The sequence below is a fragment of the Arachis stenosperma genome, chromosome 7 (genome assembly GCF_014773155.1).
Source record: "Arachis stenosperma cultivar V10309 chromosome 7, arast.V10309.gnm1.PFL2, whole genome shotgun sequence".
Classification (NCBI taxonomy): domain Eukaryota; kingdom Viridiplantae; phylum Streptophyta; class Magnoliopsida; order Fabales; family Fabaceae; genus Arachis; species Arachis stenosperma.
In genome coordinates, this window is record NC_080383.1 from 8,961,904 (window position 1) to 8,988,454 (window position 26,551).

General features: G+C 37.8%; 3 protein-coding genes across 3 annotated transcripts; 2 read left to right on the forward strand and 1 right to left on the reverse strand.

Annotated features, from left to right (window-relative positions):
• Nucleotides 1–5,338: 5,338 nt before the first annotated feature.
• On the reverse strand, nucleotides 5,339–6,556 carry LOC130939352 (uncharacterized). The gene has a single exon (XM_057867463.1). The coding sequence runs from the start codon at nucleotides 6,554–6,556 to the stop codon at nucleotides 5,339–5,341; it is 1,218 nt and encodes a 405-aa protein (XP_057723446.1).
• An 11,722-nt stretch (nucleotides 6,557–18,278) lies between these two features.
• On the forward strand, nucleotides 18,279–19,437 carry LOC130940560 (dormancy-associated protein 2-like). The gene is made up of 2 exons (XM_057868731.1): nucleotides 18,279–18,415; nucleotides 19,130–19,437. Exons 1-2 carry the CDS (start codon nucleotides 18,322–18,324, stop codon nucleotides 19,378–19,380), a joined length of 345 nt encoding a protein of 114 aa, XP_057724714.1. The 5' UTR covers nucleotides 18,279–18,321; the 3' UTR covers nucleotides 19,381–19,437.
• Nucleotides 19,438–25,135: 5,698 nt separating this feature from the next.
• Nucleotides 25,136–26,551, forward strand: LOC130940557 (cold and drought-regulated protein CORA-like). The gene is made up of 2 exons (XM_057868729.1): nucleotides 25,136–25,377; nucleotides 25,958–26,551. Exons 1-2 carry the CDS (start codon nucleotides 25,275–25,277, stop codon nucleotides 26,221–26,223), a joined length of 369 nt encoding a protein of 122 aa, XP_057724712.1. The 5' UTR covers nucleotides 25,136–25,274; the 3' UTR covers nucleotides 26,224–26,551.

The following is a 26,551-nucleotide window of genomic DNA, read 5'->3' on the forward strand; positions in this document are numbered from 1 at the left end:
GATTTAAAATGAGGAAGTTATGTCCGTTGGAAGATTGGGGTTTAAATCTGTGAATTCTGCAGCTTTTAACTTAAGAAAATTTTTAGCAGAATGACCCCTTGCGCGTGGGTGCACCTGGCGCGTGCGCGCCGATCTTCCGAAAAAGTGCCATCCACGCGTACGCGTGATGTGCGCGGGCGCGCCGATTGTGCTGCACCCAATGCCCAGTCATTTTCCAGAGAGTTATGCCAGAACTGTGCCAGTGTTGTGCCTGGGGCATGAGAACACCCACGCGTACGCGTGGTTGACGCGTGCGCGTCGATTGGCAAATTTTGAATCCATGCGTTAGCGTGCATGACGCTTGCGCGTCGATGAGTTTTTAAGGCCATCCACGCGTGCGCGTGGAGTGCGCGTACGCGCGGCCCTGTTTTCATCCCAAAGTTGATTTTTGAGTTTTAAAAGCCAAATCTCATACTTCTAAGCCTCCGATCTCACCATTTATGTCTTAAATCATTATGATATGCCTAGCTATTAAAAAGGGGCTAGTGAACGAGGTAACTTGCGAGTGAAGCAAGGAAAAAATGAATGATCAATGAGGATCAAGATGATTATGTGAGATGCGGAGGATGGTGGTGGAAGTGCTTGTTATGCCATGGGCCGAAAGGCTGTAATTGTTAATGAAATAGCTGGTTATGGATTTAACCGTGAGCCGGAATAGCTGTGTATGCTATGAATATTGGCTGGTTCTGGACTGAACCGTGAGCCGGATGGCTGATATGGATGTTGATCCATGGATGAGGATTCATGCATGTTTATGCTGAATTATTGATAATTGTGATTTGCACTTCCACTATCTGAGATACGAGTTTCCCTGGGTAGTAGCAGTGGCTAGCCACCACGTGCTCCAGGTTGAGACTTGATACTCTGGTGACCCTATGTCGTAAGTGTGGCCGGGCACTGTGAAAGACCCGGATGAGCTCGCCCCCGAAATATTCACCAGTGAGGGTGATGGATATGGATCATGTTTATGATCAAGTTTATAACGAGTATAACTCGAGTTGGGGATGCGCGACAGAGGGACAGTCCAATGGTTAGCGACCAGGACTTGTCGGGTTGGCTCTATAACCGACAAGATGATATCATCGGCCACTAGGGACAGGCATTCATCATATGCATACTATGTGGATTGTTTGAGATTGCCTATTTGACTTCATATTACTTGCTAATTGTCTAAATGTCTTAACTGCTCCTATTTGTATATTCTTTGTCTGATATAACTGTGTTTGTTACATTATACTCCTGCTGGTGGTTGGGAGGTGAGAAGGAATTGGAAAGGGAAGTATTAGTTAGACTGAAGAATCTTTAGTCAGATGCCCTTATATGGTTTAGCTTGTTTATAAGCTTTGATATTATCTGGAGGAAGTTCTAGGATTGCCTTTGGCTTTCCTCTGGTTCTCACCCATGCGGATTTTGTAGTTTTCAGATGCAGGACGTGAGATTTCCCGCTGAGGCATGCTGGAGACTTCTAGATTTGCGAAGATCCTTTGTTCTCGGGACCATGTTTTGGTTTATATGTTCCGCTTAGATACTTTTATCTCCATTAAATAATACAAACTGTGATGACTCCTCTTATGGGAGATTTTGGAGAATAGGTTTTATGTATTTGTGTCCCTTTGGGTTTCCTTTGGGGTTTTCCTTATTTTATCATATGTATATATTGCTATGCTCGGACCGGTTTTCTTCGCAGCCGGGTTTTGAGTTTTGATATTCCTGTTTTTGACACTCCTTTGTATATATATAAAATCTCGCGTTGGTTTATCCTTGTTCGTTACGTTATCGATCGGAGTGATGCGTTTTTGAGTTGCGGTTTTTGTTTACCCCTTTTTCTACAAAGGCTCCTAGTTATAATCAATCATTCATACTACTATACGTACTAAATTTTTATTTTAGAGGTCGTAATACCTTGCCATCTCTGAATTATGACTTAAGCATAAGGCTCTGTATGGTAGGGTGTTACACGACCCCTACGCCTGGGTCGTTTTCGATGTAAAGGACTCTCCCAACCAAATGGGTGAGGAGGAGCTCACCGAGTTCCGTCAAGCCGAGTACCTTTGCGGAGGGACCGACGAGGAGGCCAATTATGACGTCTTCGTCCCGGCTCCTCATGAGCGCTTGTACGAGCTCAACTTCAATGCTCCCCGAGTTGCCGATTCGATATGGTTCTATAAATCTATGTTTACCCAAGTTGGGGTCCGTATTCCGTTTTCCGCCTTCCAAATGGCGCTTCTAAGTCGGGTTTCCGTGGCGCCGTCACAGTTGCATCCGAACAGCTGGGCTTCAATCCGCTGTTTCGAGATGGTTTGTGAATATCTCAAGCTGCCGATGTCTGTAGATGTCTTTCTTTTCTTTTTCAATCTTACAAACCCTTCGAAGGAGGGGAAACATAAGAAGGGGTTCATGTCCTTCCGATCTGCCCAAGGTCGGAGGATTTTTGGTTTGTTTGAGGACTCCTATCACGGATTTAAGGATAAATATTTCAAGGTCCTCCGTGTCAAAGGTCGTCATCCCTTTTGGTTGTCGTTGGAGGGGGCACGCCTTATCCCGACCTATTGGAGCTTCGGGGCAGGGTCCAATGCCTTTGTTAAAGTATCCTATAAGGGCATGTCTGCTGTGGATAGAAAGATTGCCGATGTGTTGATGGCAGTCTTTGGGAGGAATCACGTGAATCCCCACCTCCTCATGGGTGATCGGGAGGCCGGTCGTAACTATATTTGTGAGAAGCCTTTGCTTGTTTTGTCTCTTAGCTTCTTGCTTTTCCTAATAACTCATTGTGACTAACCGACTTCTTTTTCTTTTTACAGTGGGGATGTCTGCCGAGATAACGGGTCTCCCTAACTTGTTCCAAACCTTCCTTTGCACGAGTGACGACGAGGGAGGTAATGAAAAATCTGCTGCTCCTCTGGAGGACAAGGCCAATTCCGAGCAAGGGGCCACTGTCGAGAAGACCGGCACCTCGGTTCAGGATGCCCTGGTTTACGGCGACAGGGCGGTTCACGCTTCCCTGATCCGTGAAGTGGTCGGCACTGGGGGGTCGACGTCCAACCCTACTGCCGATGAAGAGGTGGAGGAGGTTCCAAGTTTGAAAAGGAAGAGGAAGATGTCCAGTAGTCCTGAGGGGGTTCTTACTGTAATGGAGAAGAATTTCGACGCCGGGAACTTTATTGATTCTCAGCTGATTCCCGGTACTGAAGAGTATTTTCATGAGTCATCCTTTGCCGGGCAAGCGAGGTGGATGTACTGTACTCTCTTGCGCGGCGCAGTGATAGCTCGAAAAGCCGAGTTCGAACTGTCCGGGATGGAATCTCTTCGCAGGAGGTTGGAATCAGCTGGAAAGGCTAATAATGAGCTTAAAAGTGAGGTTGAGACTCTCCGGGAGCAGCTGACCCAATCAAATGAGAAGCTCAACGCTGCCGAGAAGAAAGCTACTGCTGCCGAGAAGAAGGCCACTACCGCCGAGAAGAAGTTGGAAGAGTCGGATGCCACGGTTTCACGTCTTGTCGAGCGCGAAATGGCTTTAGAGAGTCAGGTCGGCGCGGCACAAAAATGGGTGGCCGAGATAAAGAAGGAGAAGCAAGCTGTGGAGGCTGAACTGGCAACGTTAAAAACGAAGTATAAAGACGTCGTCAAGCAGGGGAAGGGTGCGATCCTGGCGACCGAGGAGGCCCTTAAAGCTCAGGTCAAAATTGTTGCTCCTGATTTCGACATGTCGGTGATTGGCGTCTTCAAGGTGATCAAAGACGGCAAAATTGTTGACGTTCCTAAGAAATGAATCCTCTTTTCTTGTGTAAAACTTTTTGGTTTAGCCGTTTCGTTTTGGCTTTTGTGAACAATTGACTTTTTTGGTTGTTTGCCCGCTTTACCGTAGTTAATACTTTCTTATTCGCCTGGTTGTGTTATCGTTTCTATTAACCGTTATTGGTTTATAGCTGTCGTTTATATTAACGGGTCGTGGCTTTTTAGTGTATCCATTTGCTATTGCGGCAGTTGATGGGCTCCCGGGGTGATCAGTCCCGGGGCCGCGCATCGTTGTCGAGTTGTAATGAATTCGCTTGTGGAGCGGGTTGTCTAGAAAAGGTGAACAAAATAAAAGAGAGAGTATTTGCACAAGTATATCTTATTCGGTAATTGCATAAAAGGCCCATAGGGCATAACAAAAAGTACAAATCCGCGAATTAACTACTTAGCTCGATTGGTCGGCATGTCGCCTCATGCGCTAGGAGTAGAATCTTCTCAAGTTGTTCGCGTTCCATGTTCTTGGGACTTCCTTGCCATCGAGCCTTTCTAGCTTGAAAGCGCCTTTACCCATCACTTTTTTGATTCTATAGGGGCCTTCCCAGTTTGCCGCCAGCTTGCCTGCTCCAGGGGTCGGTGAGCCGATGTCGTTACGCCTTAGGACGAGATCGTTCGGTTCAAACTCCCTTTTGAGCACTTTGGTGTTGTAGCGCAGGGCCATTCTTTGTTTTAGCGCTGTCTCCGTCAAATGGGCCATTTCTCTGGCCTCATCTATTAGGTCCTTCTCCACGGCTTCCTCCACTCCTTTCAAAAGTAGCCGGGGGCTCGGTTCCCCGATTTCCACGGGTATTACCGCATCTAACCCGTATGTCAGTCGGAAAGGAGTCTCCTTGGTGGAGGACTGTTCAGTTGTTCGGTAAGACCAGAGGACCGAGGCTAGCTCGTCGGCCCAAGCACCTTTTTTATTATCCAATCGCTTCTTGAGCCCTAACAGGATAATCTTGTTCGCGGACTCCACCTGTCCGTTTGTTTGGGGGTGCTCTATCGAGGAGAACTTCTGTCTTATACCCAGACCGGTGAGGAATTCCGTGAACTTCTTGTCGTTAAACTGTGTGCCATTGTCCGAGATAATGACTTCTGGAATCCCGAATCGCGTTATCACCTGCCTCCACATGAATTTCCTGCAATTGGATGAGGATATGCTGGCCAGCGGCTCGGCCTCTATCCATTTGGTGTAGTAGTCAATGGCGACTATGAGATACTTGACTTGCCCGGGACCGACTGGGAAGGGCCCCAAGAGATCGACTCCCCATTGCGAGAATGGTCGGGAGGACGTTAACAGGCTTAACTCGGAGGCCGGTGCCTTGTGGAAATTGGCGTTCTCTTGACACTTGACACATTTTCTGACGAATTCTTTAGAGTCTGCCATCATCGATGGCCAATAGTATCCAGCTCGGATTAACTTTCTTGCTAAGGCTTTGCCCCCTATATGGTGTCCGCAGCAGCCTTCATGGACTTCCCTGAGGACGTAGTCCGTCTGGTCGGGATGTAAGCATTTCAGTAGGGGCTAGTTGAGCCCTTTCTTGAATAGCTGTCCCTGAATGACCGCGTATTTGGCTGCTTCCCTTCTCAGTTTTGTGGCACCCTTTTCGTCGTCGGGGAGTTTGCCATTTTCTAAGAAGTTGGTGATGGGGTCTAGCCATGAAGAACCCAGCCTTGATAGATGCAGGGTGACCGCCGGCTCCCTCGTCATACCTTGAATGAGAGACCGGTTGCCTTCTCCCGATTTAGTGCTGGCAAACTTTGATAGGAGATCTGTCCGTGTGTTCCTTTCTCTGGGCACGTGGTGGACCGTGACCTCCTCAAACTTTTGGCTTAAATCCTTGACTTTTTCCAAGTACTTTTGTAATAATGAGTCTCTGGCTTGATAGCTCCCGTTTACCTGGGAGGTGACGACCTGCGAATCGCTGCATATTTCCAGCCTTGTTGCTCCGACTTCCGCTGCTAGGGTTAAGTCCCCTATGAGGGCTTCGTATTCTGCCTGGTTGTTCGAAACGGGGAATTCGAACCTGATCGACTGCTCGTATACGACTCCAACCGGGCTTTCCAGGATGATCCCGGCGCCCCCGGACGTCTGGTTGGAGGCTCCGTCCACGTGGAGCTTCCACCGTGTGCTCGTTTCTTCGGTTGGGTCTCCCGTTACTTCTACTAGAAAATCTGCCATTGCCTGCGCCTTGATGGCTTGCCGGGATTCGTATCGTATGTCGTATTGGGAAAGTTCAATGGACCAAGTCATCATCCTTCCCGCCAAATCGGGTTTCTGAAGTACTTGTCGGATTCCCTGGTCCGTTCTTACGACAACTTGGTGACCTTGGAAGTATTGCTTTAACCTCCGTGAGGAGGTCAAGAGTGCCAGAGCTAGCTTTTCCAGTTTGCTGTACCTTAATTCTGCCCCTTGCAGGGCTCTGCTCACGAAATAGACTGGTTGTTGAGCCCTCCCTTCTTCTCGCACTAGAACTGCGGCCAGGGCTTCTCCTGTTATGGCGAGGTATAGATATAATGGTTCCCCGTCCTTTGGCTTCCCGAGCATAGGGGGTGCCGCTAAGATTTCCTTGAAGTGCCGAAAGGCTTCCTCGCATGCGGGCGTCCATTCGAATGCTATCCCTTTCTTCATGAGGTTAAAGAAGGGTAGGGCCTTTGTTGCCGACGCTCCGAGAAATCGGGATAACGAGGTCAGCCGCCCTGCTAACCTCTGGATGTCCTTAATACAGCCTGGGCTCTTCATCTGGAGTATCGCTTGGCATTTCTCCGGGTTGGCTTCTACCCCTCTCTGAGTTATCATGAATCCTATGAACTTTCCAGCTTCCATGGCGAAGGCACATTTGAGGGGATTGAGCCTCATGCCATGTTGTCGGAGAGACGCGAATACTTTTGCCAGGTCATTCAGGAGGTCGTCGGGTCGCGTTGTTTTCGCGAGGATGTCGTCTACATAGACTTCCACTGTCTTGCCTATGAGGTCGCGGAATATCTTGTTCATCAGCCTTTGGTATGTTGTCCCTGCGTTTTTTAGGCCGAATGGCATCACCTTATAACAGAAGGTTCCCCCCGGCGTTATAAACGCCGTCTTGTCTTCGTCTGGACGGTGCATCGGTATCTAGTTGTAGCCGGAGTAGGCGTCCATGAAGCTCAGATAACGGTAGCCCGCCGCAGCATCGACGAGCGCGTCTATGTTAGGGAGGGGGAAACAATCCTTAGGGCATGCCTTGTTAAGGTCAGAGTAGTCTACGCACATTCTCCATTTGTCGCTGTGCTTTTTTACTAGAACTACATTCGAGAGCCATGTCGAGTAGTCTACTTCTCGTATGAAACCTGCTTCTAGGAGGCTGGCCATCTGCCTGGCCACCTCCTCTACCCTCTCCCGCGACATCTTTCTCCTTCGTTGGGCTACCGGGCGTGCTCCCGACTTGACGGCCAGGTGGTGTGACATAATTTTGGGGTCTATGCCCGGCATGTCGGCCGGTGTCCAGGCAAACAAATCCCTATTGGCCCTGATCATTTCGACCAAGGGCTCCTTCAGCTCATGCGGGAGATTCTTGTTTACGAACGTGAATTTTTCCTCCGTGTCACCGATCATGAATTTTTCCAGGTCCCCTTCTGGTTCCGGTCTGGGTTTGTCGTCTACTCTGGCGTCCAGGTCCGCTAGGAACACGTCGGACGCCTCTTTGGATTTCTTCCTTAGGGAGAGGCTGGCATTGTCGCAAGCGGCTGCCGTCTCAAAGTCTCCTCTTATGGACCCTATAGATCCGTCATCGGTAACGAACTTCATGACTAGCAGCTTCGTGTTGATTATCGCTTCAACATCGTTAATCGTCTTCTTTCCTAAGATGATATTGTAGGCAGTGGAATCTCGGAGGATCACGAACTCAGCCATCGCCGATCTTCGGCCTTGAGTCTGTCTCACAGAGACCGGCAGGGATATTACTCCGTCAGGTTTGATGAAGTGGTCGCCCAATCCAATGACCCCGTGCTGGTGAGTCGTCAGGTCGGCGTCCCTTAGTCCCAGTGCGTCAAATACGTTGCGGAACATGATGTTCGAGTCTGCCCCCATGTCGACAAGGATTCGTTTGACGAGACCGGTTCCCACTCTGGCCGTGATGACCATGGGTGGGTTTTCAGGGGCGTCGTCGAACCATTGGTCTTCCGGGCCGAAAGAAATGGAGGGGGGCTTCTTAGAGTTTCGCACCAACGAGGAGGAGACCGCCAAGACCTTAGCATCTTTTTTGTGCACCGATCTTGACCTTGGCGCGGTGTTTTTGGCCGTCACCACGTTTACAACGGTGAGGCCGTGATCTCTGTCTTCTGGCTCTTGTCGCCGCTTTGCCGAACGGGTTTTGCCTTCTTCGTCTTGGTCGCGATGGCGCCTCCTCGGCTCCTTGATAAGATGGGAGAATTCTGCTAGCTTACCCTCCCTTATCGCTTGTTCTAGTGCATCCTTCAGGTCAAAGCAGTCTTGTGTTTGGTGACCATAGCCCTTGTGATAGTCACAATAAAAGTTCTTGTTTCCTCCCATACGGTCCTTGAGTGGTCGGGGCTTCGGCAGGATTCCTTTCTCGGCTATTTGCTGATAAACTTCTATGATGGGAAGAGTGAGCGGAGTGTAGTTGGTGAATTTCTCGACCCGGGGGAATGGCCTGGGTGCCTTGCTTGGCGCTCCTTCCCTGGCTTGTTCTTTTAGTCTTTCTCCGTTACCTTGTTGCCTAGGTTGGCTGTAGCCGGACTGCCGTTTATTGGCAGCCACGACTTGGCTGACTTCCTCGTCGTTTATATACTCCTTGGCTACCATTTGGATCTCGTGCATCGTCCAAACTGGTTTCATGGTAAGGTGTTTTCGAAAGTTCTCGTTGAGGAGGCCGTTCGTCAGGCAAAGGCTGGCCACCGAATCGGTTAGGCCGTCGATTTCCAAGCATTCGTCGTTGAACCGATCCAGGTATTTTCTGGTCAGCTCTCCTTGTCTCTGGGTTATCCCCAGAAGGTTGATCGGGTGCTTTGCCTTTGCTTTTCGTGTTGTAAACTGTGCCAGGAAGGCACGACTGATGTCCGAAAACCCATAGATTGACCCTTGCGGGAGGCCGTTAAACCATCTGATCGCGGGTCCTGCTAGGGTTACCGGGAAGGCTCGGCACCTCACCTCGTCCCCTACTCCCTCCAGATTCATCCTTGCTTCGAAGGCCGTGAGGTGTTCCAGAGGGTCTTGAGTTCCATCGTACCTCATGTCCGTTGGTTTGTTGAAGTGCTTCGGCAACCGGAATTCGAGGATGGATCGGTGGAATGGGGTGGCGCCCATTATCACGGGTTGTCGTGTCCTCTCGGACCTCTCTTCTCCATCTTCGCGATCTCGGCCCGTGTGACGTGTTTCCTTGCCTCGGGAGTAGATGATTGTATCATTTCGTCTTCTCGGGATGGGTGACTCTTCGCGGGTGCTCTCCGCTTCCGTTCGGGATGCGGAGGCGCGTCGCAGACGGCTTTGGTGGGAGTCTTTCTCTTGGCTTTCATGAGATGGGGAGTAGGTGGGGTCGGTGGTTCGTCGGTCGCGCTCCTGGTCGGCCAGTTGCCGTTCCAGGTTTTGGATCCTGTGGCGTAGCTCCTGCATTATTATGGCGCTATCGCCGCCCGTTCCCCCGAAGGGTCGCGTTCTTGTGTGTGGTTCAGTGTGTTGTCGGGGGGACTTTCGCCGTCCTCTTAATGAGGCGACGGAGGCCGCCCCCTCTGCTACGGCTCCTCGGCCTTGGTCTCCGGGGCCCGGCACAACGTCCATTTAGGCAGTCCCCACAGACGGCGCCAATGTACGGTGGTCGGTTACCGAACAACTCGGGTGGTTATTCGAGGGGGTGAGGACACTTCGATTGCGGTCGTGCTGGGTTCGGATCTGCTGGGTAGCCGAGCTCTCGTTGTGGAAGGAAAGAGGGGGTGCCACCTGCAAAGACACTCCGACGCCCTAGTCAATTAGTGTGCAGGCGGGGAATAGATTAGGTGGGAAAATGTGACGTACCTTGGGGGAAGCTCAGGTCCTTCCCCATTTATACCGTGTCAGAGGTGGGCCCTGCAAGGACAGGCCCACCTTCCTCGAAGCTTCCTCACAGCTGCAGTGGCGAGCTGTCAGGGACGCGTATCGGGGTCGCGTAGTGAGTTGTATGTGCCCGACCGTTCGGATCGGGTCATCAGTGGGTCGGGTTGACCCGCAAGTGGCCTGGGCTAGGCCGTAACACAAAATAATAGCCATCATTCTATTTACATTTTGAAATTCAATATCTAACAACAATAATAATAATTAACTTCCTAACGATAATAATTATTATTAAAAAATAGTAAAGAATTTTTAGAAAAAACTTACAAATGTTGAAAATAGTAATAATCATTCTATTTATATTCCTAAATTCAATTTCTAACAATAATAATTATAATTATAAAATATTAAAAAAATTTACATAATCAGAATGACTGAAATAATGTATAATATGAAACTCGAAACGATCAACATCTTTAATTTTGTGTTTCTTTGGCATTTTAATTTCCCTTCCACCAAACACAACAAGTAGCAATGGAGAAATGAAGAAGAAGAAAGGTGGTATAAAGTTAAAAGTAAGTGTTGAAAGTGATAACTCGGATGGTGAGTGTGGATTTTGCATGGGTTTATGTTGGTATTTAGGGCACTATTTGGGGAGTAGCCTTTGCGTGACACGTGTCCAGACCTTCACAACACGGACCGTGCGTTTTGGCTAACGCAACTCGGACCGTCCGTTTATTGAAAGAGAAATCACATAGTCCGAGTTCTATTCCACTGACACCACACCGATATGAAACACCTGTTACATGATCAATAGTCATTATACATTTAGTTTGAGAGTACATTATTTGTACTCCAAATTTGTTATATGATAATTAAGTTAGTCAAGCTTAATTTGTTGAAATTTGTACAGTAGGTTAGTTTGTTAGTTTTTTAATTGTAAGCATATATATTGAATAGAACATGAGTAAGTGGTTTTTTTGTGTGGTTCATTCTCTCATTTTGGAGATGCCAACACTCATGCTTTTTCTCTCTGAGAACCAACTTCTTCTTCCATCTCTTTCTTCCACTTTCTAGAACTTTCTTCTCATTCTTCACTCATTCTTGATTTCTTTAGTTTTCTTCCTCCATTTTTTCAATTCTCTTCACATCTAAGTTTACACGACAGAGATGATGAGAGTTGCTTCACCTCAATTCAAGGTTCTTTAACATGGTGCGGCGAGCGTGAAACAGAGGTGAAGGCTCCGATCACGAGCACTGATGTGAAAGATCTAATAGGTTTGAAGTTTGAATCAAACTTGTGGTTTTGAGCATCCGAATCTTGAAACTTACAAGATCATTGAGTTGAATCCCTAATTTTCAGAAAGAATGGCCAACCAAACCTCGAATTTCGACATTCAAACACTTGCGAACCTCATTAATCAGGTTAATCAATTGCAATCAGCAGCAAATTGAGCGAACAAAAGTTCGATTATGGATCCAATGAGTCCGTATTTCCTGCATCCTGGTGAGAGTCCAGGAACTCCTTTAATTTCTGTGATTTTGGGTCCCAGTAACTATCATGCTTGGGAGAGAGCTATGTGTAGAGCGTTGAGATCTAAAAATAAATTGAAGTTTGTTGATGAAACTTTAGTAAAACCATCGAAAGATGATTCACTATTTGATGCGTGGGATAGATGCAACACATATGTGGTGTCTTGGTTGAATTTGTCTTTAAGTCCAGAGATAACACACAGTGTGGTGTGGATGGACGTTGCTGCAGATATATGGTGTAGTTTGAGACATCGCTATTACTAGGGAGACTCTTTCACAATGGCTGAGTTACAAGAAGAACTGTTTAGCATAAGGCAAGGAGACCTCAACATTACTGCATACTTCACCAAATTGAAAGGAATTTGGGAAGAGTTAGATAATTTTAGCCCAATTCCAGCATGTAAGTACTACACTGGAATTTGTGATTGTGGTTTAGATGTGATGAGGAATTACCAAGAAGATACCAATGTAGTGAGGCTCCTCAGGGACTAAATGATCAATTTGCCGTAGTGAGGTCCCAGATCATGTTGATTAAGCCGCTTCCAACGGTAGATGCAACCTTTTCACTTTTGTTACAGCAAGAGAGACAAAATGCAGATATCATTGAAGAAAAAGCATTGATAACCACGGGTGACACTAGAGCCAATCAAGGCTTTAACCCTCAGATCAATATGGCCACTAGAGAGGGTAGGAGCCTTAGAGCCAAAGGGGGTAGATTAAATGGAAGAGGAGGCAGAGGTCAAACTTACAAACAGTGTGTATTTTGTGGTAAGAGTGAACACACTAAGGATGTATGCTATAAAAAGCATGGATACCCACCTCATATGAGGAGTGGCAGTGGCAGTGGAATCATCAACATGGTTACTGATTTGAATGGTGATAATATCAATAACAACACTCAAGAAGCAATTAGCAAGTTAGAGGCTCAGTTATCTGCATATCAGAGAGCAACATTATTGGCACTTCTTGAAAGGGAGAATAATCAATAACAGAGTCATAACACAGGTTCTAATCACACTATTTCTCTACCATCAAATCAATGTATTGTATTCATTATGTCTTTGGCCACATTTAGTCCAAATTCCTGGGTCATAGACTCAGGAGCTAGTGAACATGTTTCTTTTTCATTAAAATCATTCAAAAATTTGTATTACATAAAACCTATACGCATTAACTTGCCTGATGGTACTCAAACAGTTACTGACGTAGCTGGAACAATAGAGTTTAGCAACACATTTCATCTAGTACATGCATTATACATTCCTAACTTTAAATTCAATCTCATTTCAGTATCAAAATTGACTACTGATCTAAAATGTGAATTTGTTTTCAATGATTCTACTTGTGAGATACATAATTATCTCTCCAAGAAGATGATTGGAGTAGCTAAACAAAGAAGAGGATTATATGCATGAGAGTCTGACAACTATTGCATCACCAAAACTGCATACAGCATTATCATCTCTGAGTTGGCCTCACAACTCCAATAAACATGAAGCTAGAGCCTTATGGCACTTTAGACTAGGACATATACCATTTCAAAGAATAAATATAATGCAAAAATCATATGAATTTTTGACAAATAAAGGATTTATGGATCCCTGTGATTCTTGTCATTTTGCCAAACAAAGAAGGATAACTTTTTCGCATAGCTTCTCTCAATCTTCAGCTTTATTTGACCTTGTGCACATGTACATATGGGAACCCATAAGAACACCTTCCATGAAAGGTCACAAATATTTTCTAACAATAATAGATGATAAAAATAGATATACCTGGTTGCATCTCATGCGCTCTAAAGCTAAAACTGTTTCCCATGTGCAAAATTTTGTCAATTTCGTACAAACTCAATATGGCAGCACCATAAAGAAAATTAGAACCGACAACGGTCTTGAGTTTAAAATGCCTTCTTTCTACAATTCCAAAGGCATAATTCATCAAACAACTTGCATTGAGACACCTCAACAGAATGGAATTGTAGAAAGAAAGTACCAACATATTTTGGAAGTTACTAGAACATTAATGTTTCATTCAAATGTACCTAAAAGTTTTTGGCATTTTGCTACAGCTCATGCTGTCCATTTAATCAATAGACTTCCTAGTGTGTCCCTCAATGAATCATGTCCTTATAAAATTTTAAAAAATAAATTACCTGAAATTGCTTACTTGAGAGTATTTGGTTGCCTTGCTTATGCATCTACATTGACTGCACATAGGAAGAAATTAGATACAAGAGCCAGAAAATGTGTACAACTTGGTCATAAAATTGGAGTTAAAGGATATCTTTTATATGATTTGTCAAATAGAGAAGTGTTTTTGTCAAGAAATGTCAGTTTTTATGAACATGTACTACCTTTTTTGCAAACTGAGAAACTTAAATCATCATTACAACATCATGCAGCATCCTGCATACCTACACATTATACATTTTTTGGCCCTTTTGGCTCACCTCATCATAATATCATCAATAATAACACAAATCACACACAATCTGATGGTACTCAGCATGCATCTCATGACTCTCAATACACTTCTGCATCCATTGAGCTAAGCAGTGACAATTCTAATCAAATTGCACCTAATAGTCCTCAATTAGAAATTACTCTTAGAGGTTCAGCACCCCAAATAATACCTCATCAACATACATTACATGAAAATCATGAGTTTTATTTAGAGACACGAAAGTCACTTCGCCCTAGGAGACCACCGTCTTATTTGAGAGACTTTCATTGCATGATTGCCTCTTCCAATGGTTCAGCTACTACCAATACCACACATAAATATCCCCTCTCACAAGTAGTCTCATATGAGTCGTTGTCCTCAAAGTACAAAGCATTCACACTAACTGCATCCATGCATTTAGAACCCAAAACTTATGATGAAGCTGTTAAGGATTCAAACTGGAAAGAAGCTATTAATAATGAACTTTCTGCTTTGGAGAGGAATAAGACCTGGACACTTACTGAATTGCCTGTTGAAAAGAAAGTAGTGGGTTGCAAATGAATTTTTAAACTCAAATTGAACCCGGATGGATCTATAGAGAAACAGAAAGCACGCTTGGTGGCACAGGGTTTTCCTCAAACTAAGGGTGTTGACTACAAAGACACTTTCAGTCCTGTAGTAAAAATGAACACGTTTCGGATAGTTATGGCTATTACGGCTTTCAAGAATTAGCATTTGCACCAGTTAGACGTCAATACAGCGTTTTTGCATGGAGATCTCAATAAAACTGTCTATATGAAACCTCCACCAGGTCTCGAAGTTCACAAACCAGGTCTGGTATGCAGATTAGATAGATCCCTCTATGGATTAAAACAAGCAAGTAGACAACGAAACACAAAGCTTGCTGGCTCTCTAACTAAGGCTGGCCACACTCAATCTAAGCATGACTATAGCAAGTTTACCAAGAACACTTCGAAGGGTTTCACTGTTATCTTGCTATATGTTGACGATTTAAAGGTTGCAGGTAGTGACTTGTAGGAAATTCTTCACATCAAGACTTATTTGTATAACTTGTTCAGAATTAAAGATCTTGGGGAGCTTAAATACTTCCTTGGCATGGAGGTAGCTCGAAGCAAGAAGGCCATTTCCATTTGTCAAAGAAAATACTGCCTCGACTTACTGCAGGATTATGGAATGCTTGCTGCCAAACCAATATCCACTCCTATGGATTATACCACTCATTTGTCAAAAGACTCGGGAACCCCTCTAGCCTCAACTTCAGAATATCACAGAATTGTTGGAAGACTCTTATATCTAACAAACACAAGGCCTGAAATTTGTTATGCAGTATCTAGATTAAGTCAATTCTTAGATTGTACTACAGATAAACATTTTCAAGCAGCATTGAGAGTGTTGAGATATCTCAAAGGAGCACCAGCAATGGGTTTATTCTTTTCTTCAACCACTGACCTCACTCCCTCTGGCTTCTCAGACAGTGATTGGGGAACATGTTTAAATTCTAAAAGAACCATCACAGGGTATTGTTTTTTCTTGAGCACTTCAATAATTTCATGGAAGAGCAAAAGGCAAGATACAGTTGCAGCATCATCATGTGAAGCAGAGTATAGGGCATTGGCTTCAGCAACAAGAGAGGCGCAATGGCTTCGTTACATGATGAAGGAACTTCAGATTAACCAACAACGACCAATGAGGATTTATTGTGATAGTCAATCAGCATTACATATAGCTGCTAATCCTGTTTTTCATGAGAGGACAAAGCATATTGAAGTGGATTGTCATATTATAAGGGATAAATGGCAAGAGGGGGTCACTAAGTTGCTGCCAGTAACAAGTGTTGATCAAGCCGCAGATATTTTAACTAAAGCTCTTGCACTTAACCTGTTTCGAAACTGTCATAACAAACTTGAACTATTGGACATTTGCACTCCAAGTTTGAGAGGGGGTGTTACATGATCAATAGTCATTATACATTTAGTTTGAAAGTACATTTGTACTCCAAGTTTGTTAGATGATAATTAAGTTAGTCAAGTTTAGTTTGTTAAAATTTGTACAGTAAGTTAGTTTGTTAGTTTTTTAATTGTAAGCATATATATTGAATAGAACCTGAGTAAGTGGTTTTTTTTGTGTGGTTCATTCTCTCATTTTGGAGATGCTAACACTCATGCTTTTTCTCTCTGAGAACCAACTTCTTTTTCCATCTCTTTCTTCCACTTTCTAGAACTTTCTTTTCGTTCTTCACTCATTCTTGATTTCTTTAGTTTTCTTCTTCCATTTTTTCACTTCTCTTCACATCTAAGCTTACACGCCAGAGATGATGAGAGTTACTTCATATCGGTTCTTTAACAACACCTGTATTTTCAATATCCGAGTCTAACACCATTGTTACTTCCATATTCAAATTAAAAAATGACTTCAATATATTCAAAAAATTCACGTATTTAACCATAGTTTATTTAGATATTTTACCATATTGTTCCTTCTATAACTAAATTTTTAGCCAAAACTAACAAGTCTTCTTAAGTTTTAAAATTTCTTCTAAGGTACTATGGATGCTTGTGTGGAGATAAGGATCCACGCATGTATAGTTCTGTCGCATTAAATTTCTGTTGCAAATTAGTTATTATAAAAGTTTAATAATATTTTAAAAATATAACTAAAACTAAAGTTATATTCTTTATTAGTTAATAATAATTTTTAATTTAATATTTTTTTATATTTTACTTTTTTAAATTAAAAATTTGTTAAATATAAAAAATATAATCTTAATTTAAATTTTTTTTAAATATTACCAAATTTTCATAAATCACCTAACCATAACCACTGTAATCAATGCACCTTATTGTTATCCAGCGATAATTTATATTTATTTAGTAGTATATAGCATCCCTAATATGCAATTCGTGGCATAGCTGTTTTTTTTTAGTATATATCAAGTTGATATAAATGCTTCCTTTGTTTCCATAGCCTACCACTGGTTATTATTGCCACACTTGAAAGATGGAGAAGAAGGATATTTAGGAGGAAATGAAGAAACCTTTTTGTTGTTTATGTGATAGTTCTTCTAAGTTTTAAGTAGGAGTAAACTATTAATTTTTTTATGAAAATTTAAAATATTGACAAATGTATTTACAAATAAAAAAATTATTATTTTTATTTATGAAAATAGACTTTTGCTAATAAAATTATTCGAATTTTAAAAAATTATATAAAATTTTTAAAACTTTTTTTAATATATTCTCATTTTTTTAGTCCACATCATCATTCTTCTAATCTCAAATCTCATCACCGTACCATTTAAATCCTGAGCCTTTTTACTACTATCTAAATTCTTTTTTATTCCACACCACCTCTCCTTTGCTTTGCCACCTCTGTCGCTTCCTTTCCCGGCAGCTAGCCCCCTCTTGCGCCTCGTCCTCCGCGTCACTACCGAAACCTCCAAACAAGAACCTCGATCGTGTTTTATCCCTCGTCTACAAGTGCAAGCGCCGCTCTATCCTCCGTCGCTTTGTCACCATTATCTCTGTCACAGACTTTTGCAAGGTCCTCTCCTACCTCAAAACCTCCATCGATGACATGTGCTGGCTTCTCTCCATCTTTGATGTCGACAGCTCTGCCGTGGCTGCAAGTGGCGGTGGTGGCATCATCCTCTCGCTTCCTCTGATCGTCAGCAACGACCCACATTTTGTTTTGGGTATAATCTTTCATTGTTAGTGCTCAAATGGGTCAACTGAATGATAGAGTAGAAGTCGCTAATAAACTTGCTTCGTTTGTGAATGATAACGATAAGAACAAAAAGATCATTTTTTAGGAAGGTGAAATTTGTTCAAGCTCTTGAAAGAGAATAGTGGTGGTGGTGGAGTTTGAAATTGAGGGGCGATGATAATGTGGTTGAGTTTGTTCTGATTTTTCATAAGTAAAAATAATAGTAGTTTATTCTTTAAATAGTTAATCTTTATTTTGTCAGTTATTACTGTTTGAAGCATATTTAGACATATTTATTTGTGTCTTTGGAGCTTGTATTTGTTTTTCAAATTATCGACTTTGTTCTTATACTACTGTCATAAAAGATATTCCGTTAATTATTTAATTTTGATCTCACGGTGGGATTACATTAAAACTAAATGAAACTTTTTGATATTTAAATAGAACACTTTAAACTTTAAGGACCAAAATAAAATTACATCCAAATGTAGAGGACTAATTTAGTACTTTACCCCTAATATAATTATTTCAACATTTTGACAAAATAAGAGTATGTTGTGATTAAATAAAAATGATCGTATAATGGTTACACAATCTTTACCTTTTATAATAATTTTATGTCTGATAATCTTTAATTTGAATACTAGTGTTGCGCCTAGAAAGTTGAAAAGTCCTCCATTTTCCAGCACCCTCCACTCCTATATAGAGAGGCATACATTCCCACTATTTTTCTCATCCTACACTACTAAACAGATAATACAACTTGATTTGAATTCTAGTACTGAAAAATGGGTTCAAGAGTAGCAATACTCATACTAGGCCTGTTGGCCATGGTTCTTCTTATCTCCTCAGAGGTGGCTGCTAGGGACTTAGCTGAGAAGGGTGAGCTTTTTTTTTTTTTATGTTATAATTCTCATCATCATTGCATGATGAAGAGCATTTCTTAAAATCAAGAAATTGTGCAAGCTGGCCTTCATATATATTAAGTTATTAACACACTAATGGATGGTTTTCATTACATTCAAAATTATAATTAAATCATAACTATTTAATACACAAACAGTATTAGGGGTTTTTATTTAAATAAAAAATTTTATTTACCAATTTAAATCAGAGGATACAAAAATCAATTAATCAATTAATTTATGCATTTAGTTTCATTTTCATCGTCAAAAATTGAAAAAATCATATTTGTTGATATTTGGTGATTGTATTAGTAAAAATAAAAAAATATTTAATTTTCTATTTTCGCACATATTGAAATTGAATTATTTTTTTCGATATTTTTCCAATCACTATCAACAAAAAATGACAAAAAAAAGAGAGAGATTTAAGGTAGAAAACGAAAAAGAAGAGTTTTTTTTTCATTCTCACTTAACACTTTATTAACAAATGTGCGAAAAGAAATTTGATTTTATTTATGCTTAAATTCTTTTTTATAGGATTCAATAAGAATCGAACTTTAAACATTTTATAAAAATTATGACCTTTCTTCCAAAAATTTAATAAAATAAAAGAATATACATAAATAATTATATTTATAATAATATATCATTATTTTTTATTAAATTTTTATTTTTAACTTTTTGGCTGAAGTTGATAAAGAGAAAAATAGATTGGGTGATGCCAAGTATGGTGGTGGAGGCTACCCTGGATATGGCCACAATGGAGGAGGAGGATACCCCGGCTCTCATCATGGTGGTAGCGGATACCCCGGTCACGGAGGAGGAGGGTATTGCCGATACGGTTGCTGCGGCAGCAGATACGGCGGAAGGTGCAGAAGGTGTTGCTCTTATGCTGGTGAAGATGTTGAAGCACAAACTCAAGAGGCTAAACCTCACAACTGAGCCTTTGGTGGTGGTGGTGTTTGTAATTAATAGTAATGTTATCATTGAATAAATAAATTAGGGCTTGTAGTAATGAAGATTGAAGACTCAAGAGGCATAAAAAGTGGTGTTTGTTGCTCATCTTTCTTTTTCTTTGGTTGCCCACGGTATGCTACATACATAAGACGGGCTTGCTTAAATAGACGAGTGAACTGACAACTCGACCAATCCAAGTTGGTTTGTTGCTCATCTTTCTTTGCCACTATATGCTAGTGTTGAACATACATGTCACTCACATGTTTAATTTGTGTTATGTTTAATTTGAACTTTGAAGTTTAAATAAAAAAGGCTGTTGACTATTATATATATCATGAATCATGTATATTTTGGAGAATTTTTAGTTCTTTAATAATAATTTTGATTTTTTTTCTTAGTTGGCACCAAAATTTTTTAGGTACATTTTGGTAGTTAACCCACATTTCTATGAATATAAAAATTGCATATAGAATTCATTCATATATAAAATCTTCTTATTTTTGCCCAATATACAAAATAAATTGTTACTTATTTCTATTATTTAAAAATTTCAAACTTAAAGAATATATTTAAAAAATCCAAAAATTTATATTAAGGAATATATTCAACTCTTCCAATGCAAAACCGTCCATGCAAGCAAACATATCCTTAGAAGGGAACCAAGACTTGTTCAAAGCATATTGTACTCAGCATTTTAATAAGTAACTACTAACTAGTAAGTCATTTAATTTAAGTTAGTTAAATCTCAATCTTAACACAACGCGTGCATACATAAATTTATCTAAAATGTGAATACTTTAAAGCGAGTGATTTAATAATATTAAATCAGATCAATTTTGATATTATATTAGAATTAAGATTGAGTGAGTCAAATTTAATTCCGAAAATTAGTTTATAAGATGAAGGATGTCTGACATTTATAAACTCTCTAATGACCTATTCTTAAAAGATATAAACTTATAACATAGTTCAAGTTTTCAACATTAATATAGGATAGTTCTAGATAAAACAACTAGTTGTAACAAGATTGCTTTATCGTTAGTTCATCTTTAAAAAAAATAAATCTAAAATCAATACCAAAATGGTCTTCCAGATAGATATATATTGTACAAGCCCAAGATCAAGCCCAAGCCCATTACAATGTTTATTTTCTTTTTGGATAAATGATGCCTTTACTAGAAATTGCAATAACACCTAATTTTAATTTCATGTCTGACGCAGGCCATAGGACATTAAATACAATTGAAATTCATGGATCTGAAAACAATAATGTATATGTAACGAAATTGTATAGATCCCGTGAACTGTCCAGAAACAAACAAGTTTGTACGGTTTGTGAGGGGTCACATTGAATATGTTATGTCGTCGCATCACATTAATGATTTTTTTTTACACTGTTCACATACAATTTTATCTTAAATGAGTTAAATATAGAAAGATATCTTTATTATAAATATAAAAAATTTAAAATTTCTACATTTATAATAACAAAAAAAGTTAAAATTTTTACATCTATAATATTAATAAAATAATAAAAAATTATTAAAATTTATTTAAAAAATATTTTATATTATATATATACTATATTTTTGTATCTTATAAAAATTTTTAAAATTTATATATCGATATATTTCATATTATATCGTATTCTGTATCATATCAATATTCGAGCATCATAGATAAATAATATCAACCGAGAAAGAGTGTCCTAGCGATGAAGCCTTAGTAAGCATTATTTTTGTTTTTTGTTTTTATTTTTTTTTGGTCTAAATTAATTCATTAGTTTGATCGAGTACAAAGATTGCTTGAACAAAAGAAAATATAGAAACTAAATAATACTAATGCCTAGATGACAAAAAGAAGACAAGTAAAATAAAAGGAAAGTAAAATATTATCAAAATTAAAATTCAAGTACGATAAAATCGTATGATCTGTACAATGTATACGGTATACGTGGATATTTATAGACGAGAAAAACATGTGGCTATTGCAAGTAGCAACTATATATATCCCAATTCCCAAGTACATAAACAGTGGTAATCATTTAGCTTATTCTCCACCCTTGTATTATTACAAGCGTCCCTTAGCTGGTCCTGTCCTACCATTGTAAAACTCGTTGAATAATGCTTATCCATATTTCTAAAGCATGTGCCATTGTCACCAAAACTCCACATTTATTGTTGGCAAATGTTGTGGTGCTTATAATTTTGGTGTCGAAATTAACAAACTTGTCTTTTATGATAAGTTTTAAATATTAAAAATTTATTTATTTTTATATTTTTTAATTTAAATATTTATTTTTAACTCTTTTTAATAAGTTAGACAAATGTATATAAACACCATACCATGCATCTTTATTGTTTGTGGTCTACAAATAACCAGAATGCCCAAATCCCAATAATTGAAAGTGCCCCTCGATTAATTATATAGGATATATTTACTAGACTAAACCATTAAAATAAAGTTTTGCCTAACACGTGTCATAAGCACATAAATTAAGATGGTTAGTAATACAAAATTTTTAAATAATTTATTTTAACAAATATATTAAAAATTTAAATTTTGTGCTTTTTAAATAAATTATTTAATTAATAATTTTATCATGTGCTCTATTTAAAAGACACATATTAATTAAACTCTTAAAATCATTATTAAAATAATATTTAAAAATTTTATATAATTAACAAAAATTTTTTAAAAGATATAAATAATAAATAAATTTTTAAAAAATTAAATAACAAAAGTAAAAATTATATTATTTATAAATTTATGTATTTAATTCAAATTTTTATATAAATATTTAAATAACTATTTAAAAGATGTATATAAAAATCAGAATAGAATTCGATCTTTAATTTTTTTGGAAAGATTTTTGTCATTGACAAAAAGATAAAAGAAAAATTATTGGACAGAAAATCATCAAATTTTAAAAATAAAATAATCTTATTTTTAAAAATAGTTACAAAAAGTATCATCAAATTTTAATCTTTAATTTTTTTGAGAATATATTATATCTAATATTTGATTCTTTTGCATTTTTTAAACACTTTTACTAAATTTATTTGTCATTTATATTTTTTTAAATTATTTTTTTAGTAATATAAACTTTTGAATATTAATCAATTTAGTAAGCAGTAGTTTCGTAAGTTGTAAATAATAATAATAATTTAATTATCTTGTGTCTTAAGAATATATTTTAAGAGTATAATAATAAAAATTTAAATTTTTAATATATTAAAAATATAAAAATAATTTGATAAATATACACTAAAATTAATAATAAAATAAAATATATATTAAAAATAAATTAAATTTTATATATTTATATAATATACTAATAATTAATTTTAGTAATTGATTTTAATTAGTATACACTTAATTAATAACATGTATATTCATGATACAAGATAACAAAATCAATGCATGTCTAGACACAAGTAACTAAAAGTCTAAAATCCAAGCTAGCTAGGAAGCTAGAAACGAGTCAACTGACGATGACTCTCTCACTGCACATAGACTTCAAGATGGAGTTAGTAGCAGCTAACATGTTGGCCCAGTTAATTAATTAAGAGATCAATTTGATCTACTAGTTTTTAATTTGGAGTAGAGATATTTGTTTGTAATGTCTATTTGTTGGACTAGCTAGCTAAGGGAGAATTATTTTTAGAGGAGTAGTAGAGTTAGCAGGTTTTATAATTTGTAATCTTCAATTAGTTATTATTAAAATTTTTAATGATATAAAATTATATTTAATAATATAAAATTAATTTTTTTGTTAATTAAATACTGACCATATTTTAATAAAAGTGATAACCTCTTAATTTTTTTATTTTTATTTACAAATTATGTGAAACTCTCACCATATACAATGATATGGATATTATACCCAAGTATACAGTCTAGTAATCTAGTTTGCTTCTGTTTAACATCCATCCACCACTACCTATAATTTTTGAGTTAGAATAAATTGTTTTATGAATCTAAATTATTCATATTAAATTATTAAAAATATATATTATAATGTAACAATATACCTATATTTATAAGAGCGATTAAAAAAATTAAAAAAAATTAATTTTTTAATTTTTTTTAATCAAATATTTTTGTATTTTTAATAGAACTGAATCATAATTCTTTAATGAAAAAAAGCTACGGAAATAATTTTGATATGTTGGAGACTAAAATCCTGAAATTACTATTTATATTTGAGCATAACATCCAGTAGACTTTAAATTTCAAATAAAAATAATATTTATATATCTGAAATCATAAAGATAATAATATATGATTTTATTCTCATTTAATTTCAAATAAAAAATGATTATAATTTATTTAATTTAACATTTATAACAATAAATAAAATTACTATTATATAAATTATTTAATTTAAAATATCATAATTTATGATTATAATTAATATATATTATCTGCAAACAAATTAAATAATTAAATAATTTCCCAATATTTTGGTGTAGGATATAATGCAATACCGTACATTTTTTATTCCGTTGTTGAGTTTTCACCTTACATCTTGTTAGTTGTTATTAGTTATTCAAGATGTTGATTTTTAAATATTTAAAATAAGAGACCAACTAAGAAATGAATTATTTATCGGTTAATATTAATTAATTTTTAAATTTTTTAACTCATAATAACATCTAAATAAACATTCAAAATTATGAATAAAAAACATTTAAATTAAAATCTCACCAAAAGAACATCGAAAAGTAAAATAAAAATATGTCAGATTCATTTCAATTCATACATTCAAAATTTAAAATAAAAAAATCCAAAACTTACTAAAAAATATCTAGAAGTATTTATTGTGATGCACATAAAACAGATGGGTAGAACGACGGCTCCAAATTAAACGGCAAAGAAGAGTAAGAAAAGAGAAAAGATAAGAGAGAGAAGAGTATGAGAGGAAGAATAAGAAGAAGAGAGACGGACCATAAGAAGAGAGAGAGGAAGAGACAATGGCCGAAGAAGAGAACACTATATGAAAGAGAGAGGAGTTGAGAGGAAGCTAATAAAAAAGATATTAACCAAAAATTAGTTAGTAACACGGGCAAAAAACCCTACATAATAAGCGTTTATTCTGGTGTTTACAATTTCGTGTTTAATTTATTAAAAAAATTAATATTTAATTTAAAAATATAAAAACTAGTAAATTTTAAATATTTTATATAAGTTAACTATTAATTTTTAATATCTAAAAAATTCAAGATAAAAAATTCTAAAAGAATATTATTGACAAAATTTCTTTTGAAAAATTTGAAAATATATAAAAAATAATTAATAAATATTATATTTTTATAAATAAAAAAAATTTATTTTTAACAAAAGTCTTATTTATTTTGTTTAAATTTTTATGATAATATTTGAATAAATATTTAAAAAATACACACAAATTTTGAACTAAAATTTAATTTCTAATTTTTTTTTAAAAAATTAATCATTTACAATAAAAGCATTTTAAAAAATTTATTTGACATCAAATGATCAAATTTTAAAAATAAAATTGTATCAAAATCTTAAGTGTAAAGTAGTTTTTTAATATTGGGACTACTTGCTCTGATCCGTACCCATCAAGTTGATGAGCAGTTAAAGGCAATTAATGCTTCTTCATTCTCATAGCCAACAAGTTTTTACCATGTGGAGAACAAGGATGCTGAGTTGGAGATTTAAAGAATTTCTCAGGGTTTCCATTAGATAATATCCAATTAATGTTGGATATACTATTCCAACTGCAAAGTTGAAAAGTCCTCCATTCTCCACCACCTTCCACTCCTATATATAGAGCACATTTTCTCACTATTTTTCTCATCCTTCACTACTGAACACATAATACAACTTAATTTGAATTCTAGTACTGAAAAATGGGTTCAAGAGTAGCAATACTCATGCTTGGCCTCTTGGCCATTGTTCTTATCTCTTCAGAAGTGGCTGCTAGAGACTTACTTGAGGCTTCACCGAACAAGGGTAAATTTTTGCTTTCTACATTAATTGTACTTCCCATAAACAATAATATAATAAACAATGGCATTTTTAAAATAATTTTAGTATCAGAATGGCGTACTTAAATAATGCTATTACTAATAAAAAATATTATGTGAATTTATTGAAGTATTTATTACATAATATAAGAATCTTCACTTATTATATTATGTAATCATTAAAAAAATTCAGATCAGTTTTTCAAGAAAAAAAAATAACTGATAAGTCCACACAATATCCTTATTTAGAGATACTATGACTAAAACATGGTATTTTATTAATGTATGTGTTATATATATTTCAATTATTTTAGAGTTTTGTGAGTTATTGGTTCAATAACAATAACTAACTCTCTCAAATACTAATATAAGTGAATACACAATGAACTCTGATTTTCTGCATTTTGTTTTTTGTTGATTTATTTTAATTCATATTAGGTAAAGAAATAAAACTAGCTAGTAAAATCATGCTAAATAGGTTTAGATATTTTTGTCCATTTTCTTTTTTTTTTTTAACTCTTTATATAAACACCAATTGAATGATGAATCCATGCATGTGCTTGCAGATGAAGCTGGTACAGAGGCAAATGAAGTGGGTGAGGCCAAGTATGGATATGGTGGTGGTCACTATGGCCACGGCGGTGGAGGCTATGGCCACGGTGGTGGAAGCTATGGCCACGGTGGTGGAGGATACGGCCACGGTGGCGGAGGATACGGCCATGGTGGCGGAGGATACGGCCACGGTGGCGGAGGATACGGTCACGGTGGAGGAGGGCACGGTCACGGTGGAGGAGGGCACGGAGGAGGAGGGCACGGTCCCGGTGGTAACTAAGCGAGTGTTTATTACAAATTATGCTTCAATAATATGTTATTTAAGCATAATATGTAATAAATAATTATTATTATTATAATGGCATTTCAGTGAATAAATGAAGCTCGTGAGATGAGAGAGAGACATATACATGTAGAGAAAGAGAGAAATAGTAGATAGGACTAAAGGCTATTTTTGTCTTTTTCCCTAAATGCTATGATCGATCTTTCTCATGATCTTAGCTTGCCATATTAAGATGTCTTACTCTCTCCACAAGTGGAATGTTGAATGTATATGCATCCTATGTTTCTGTCACAATGAAAATAGTAACCAAAGTTGTTTTCAACTA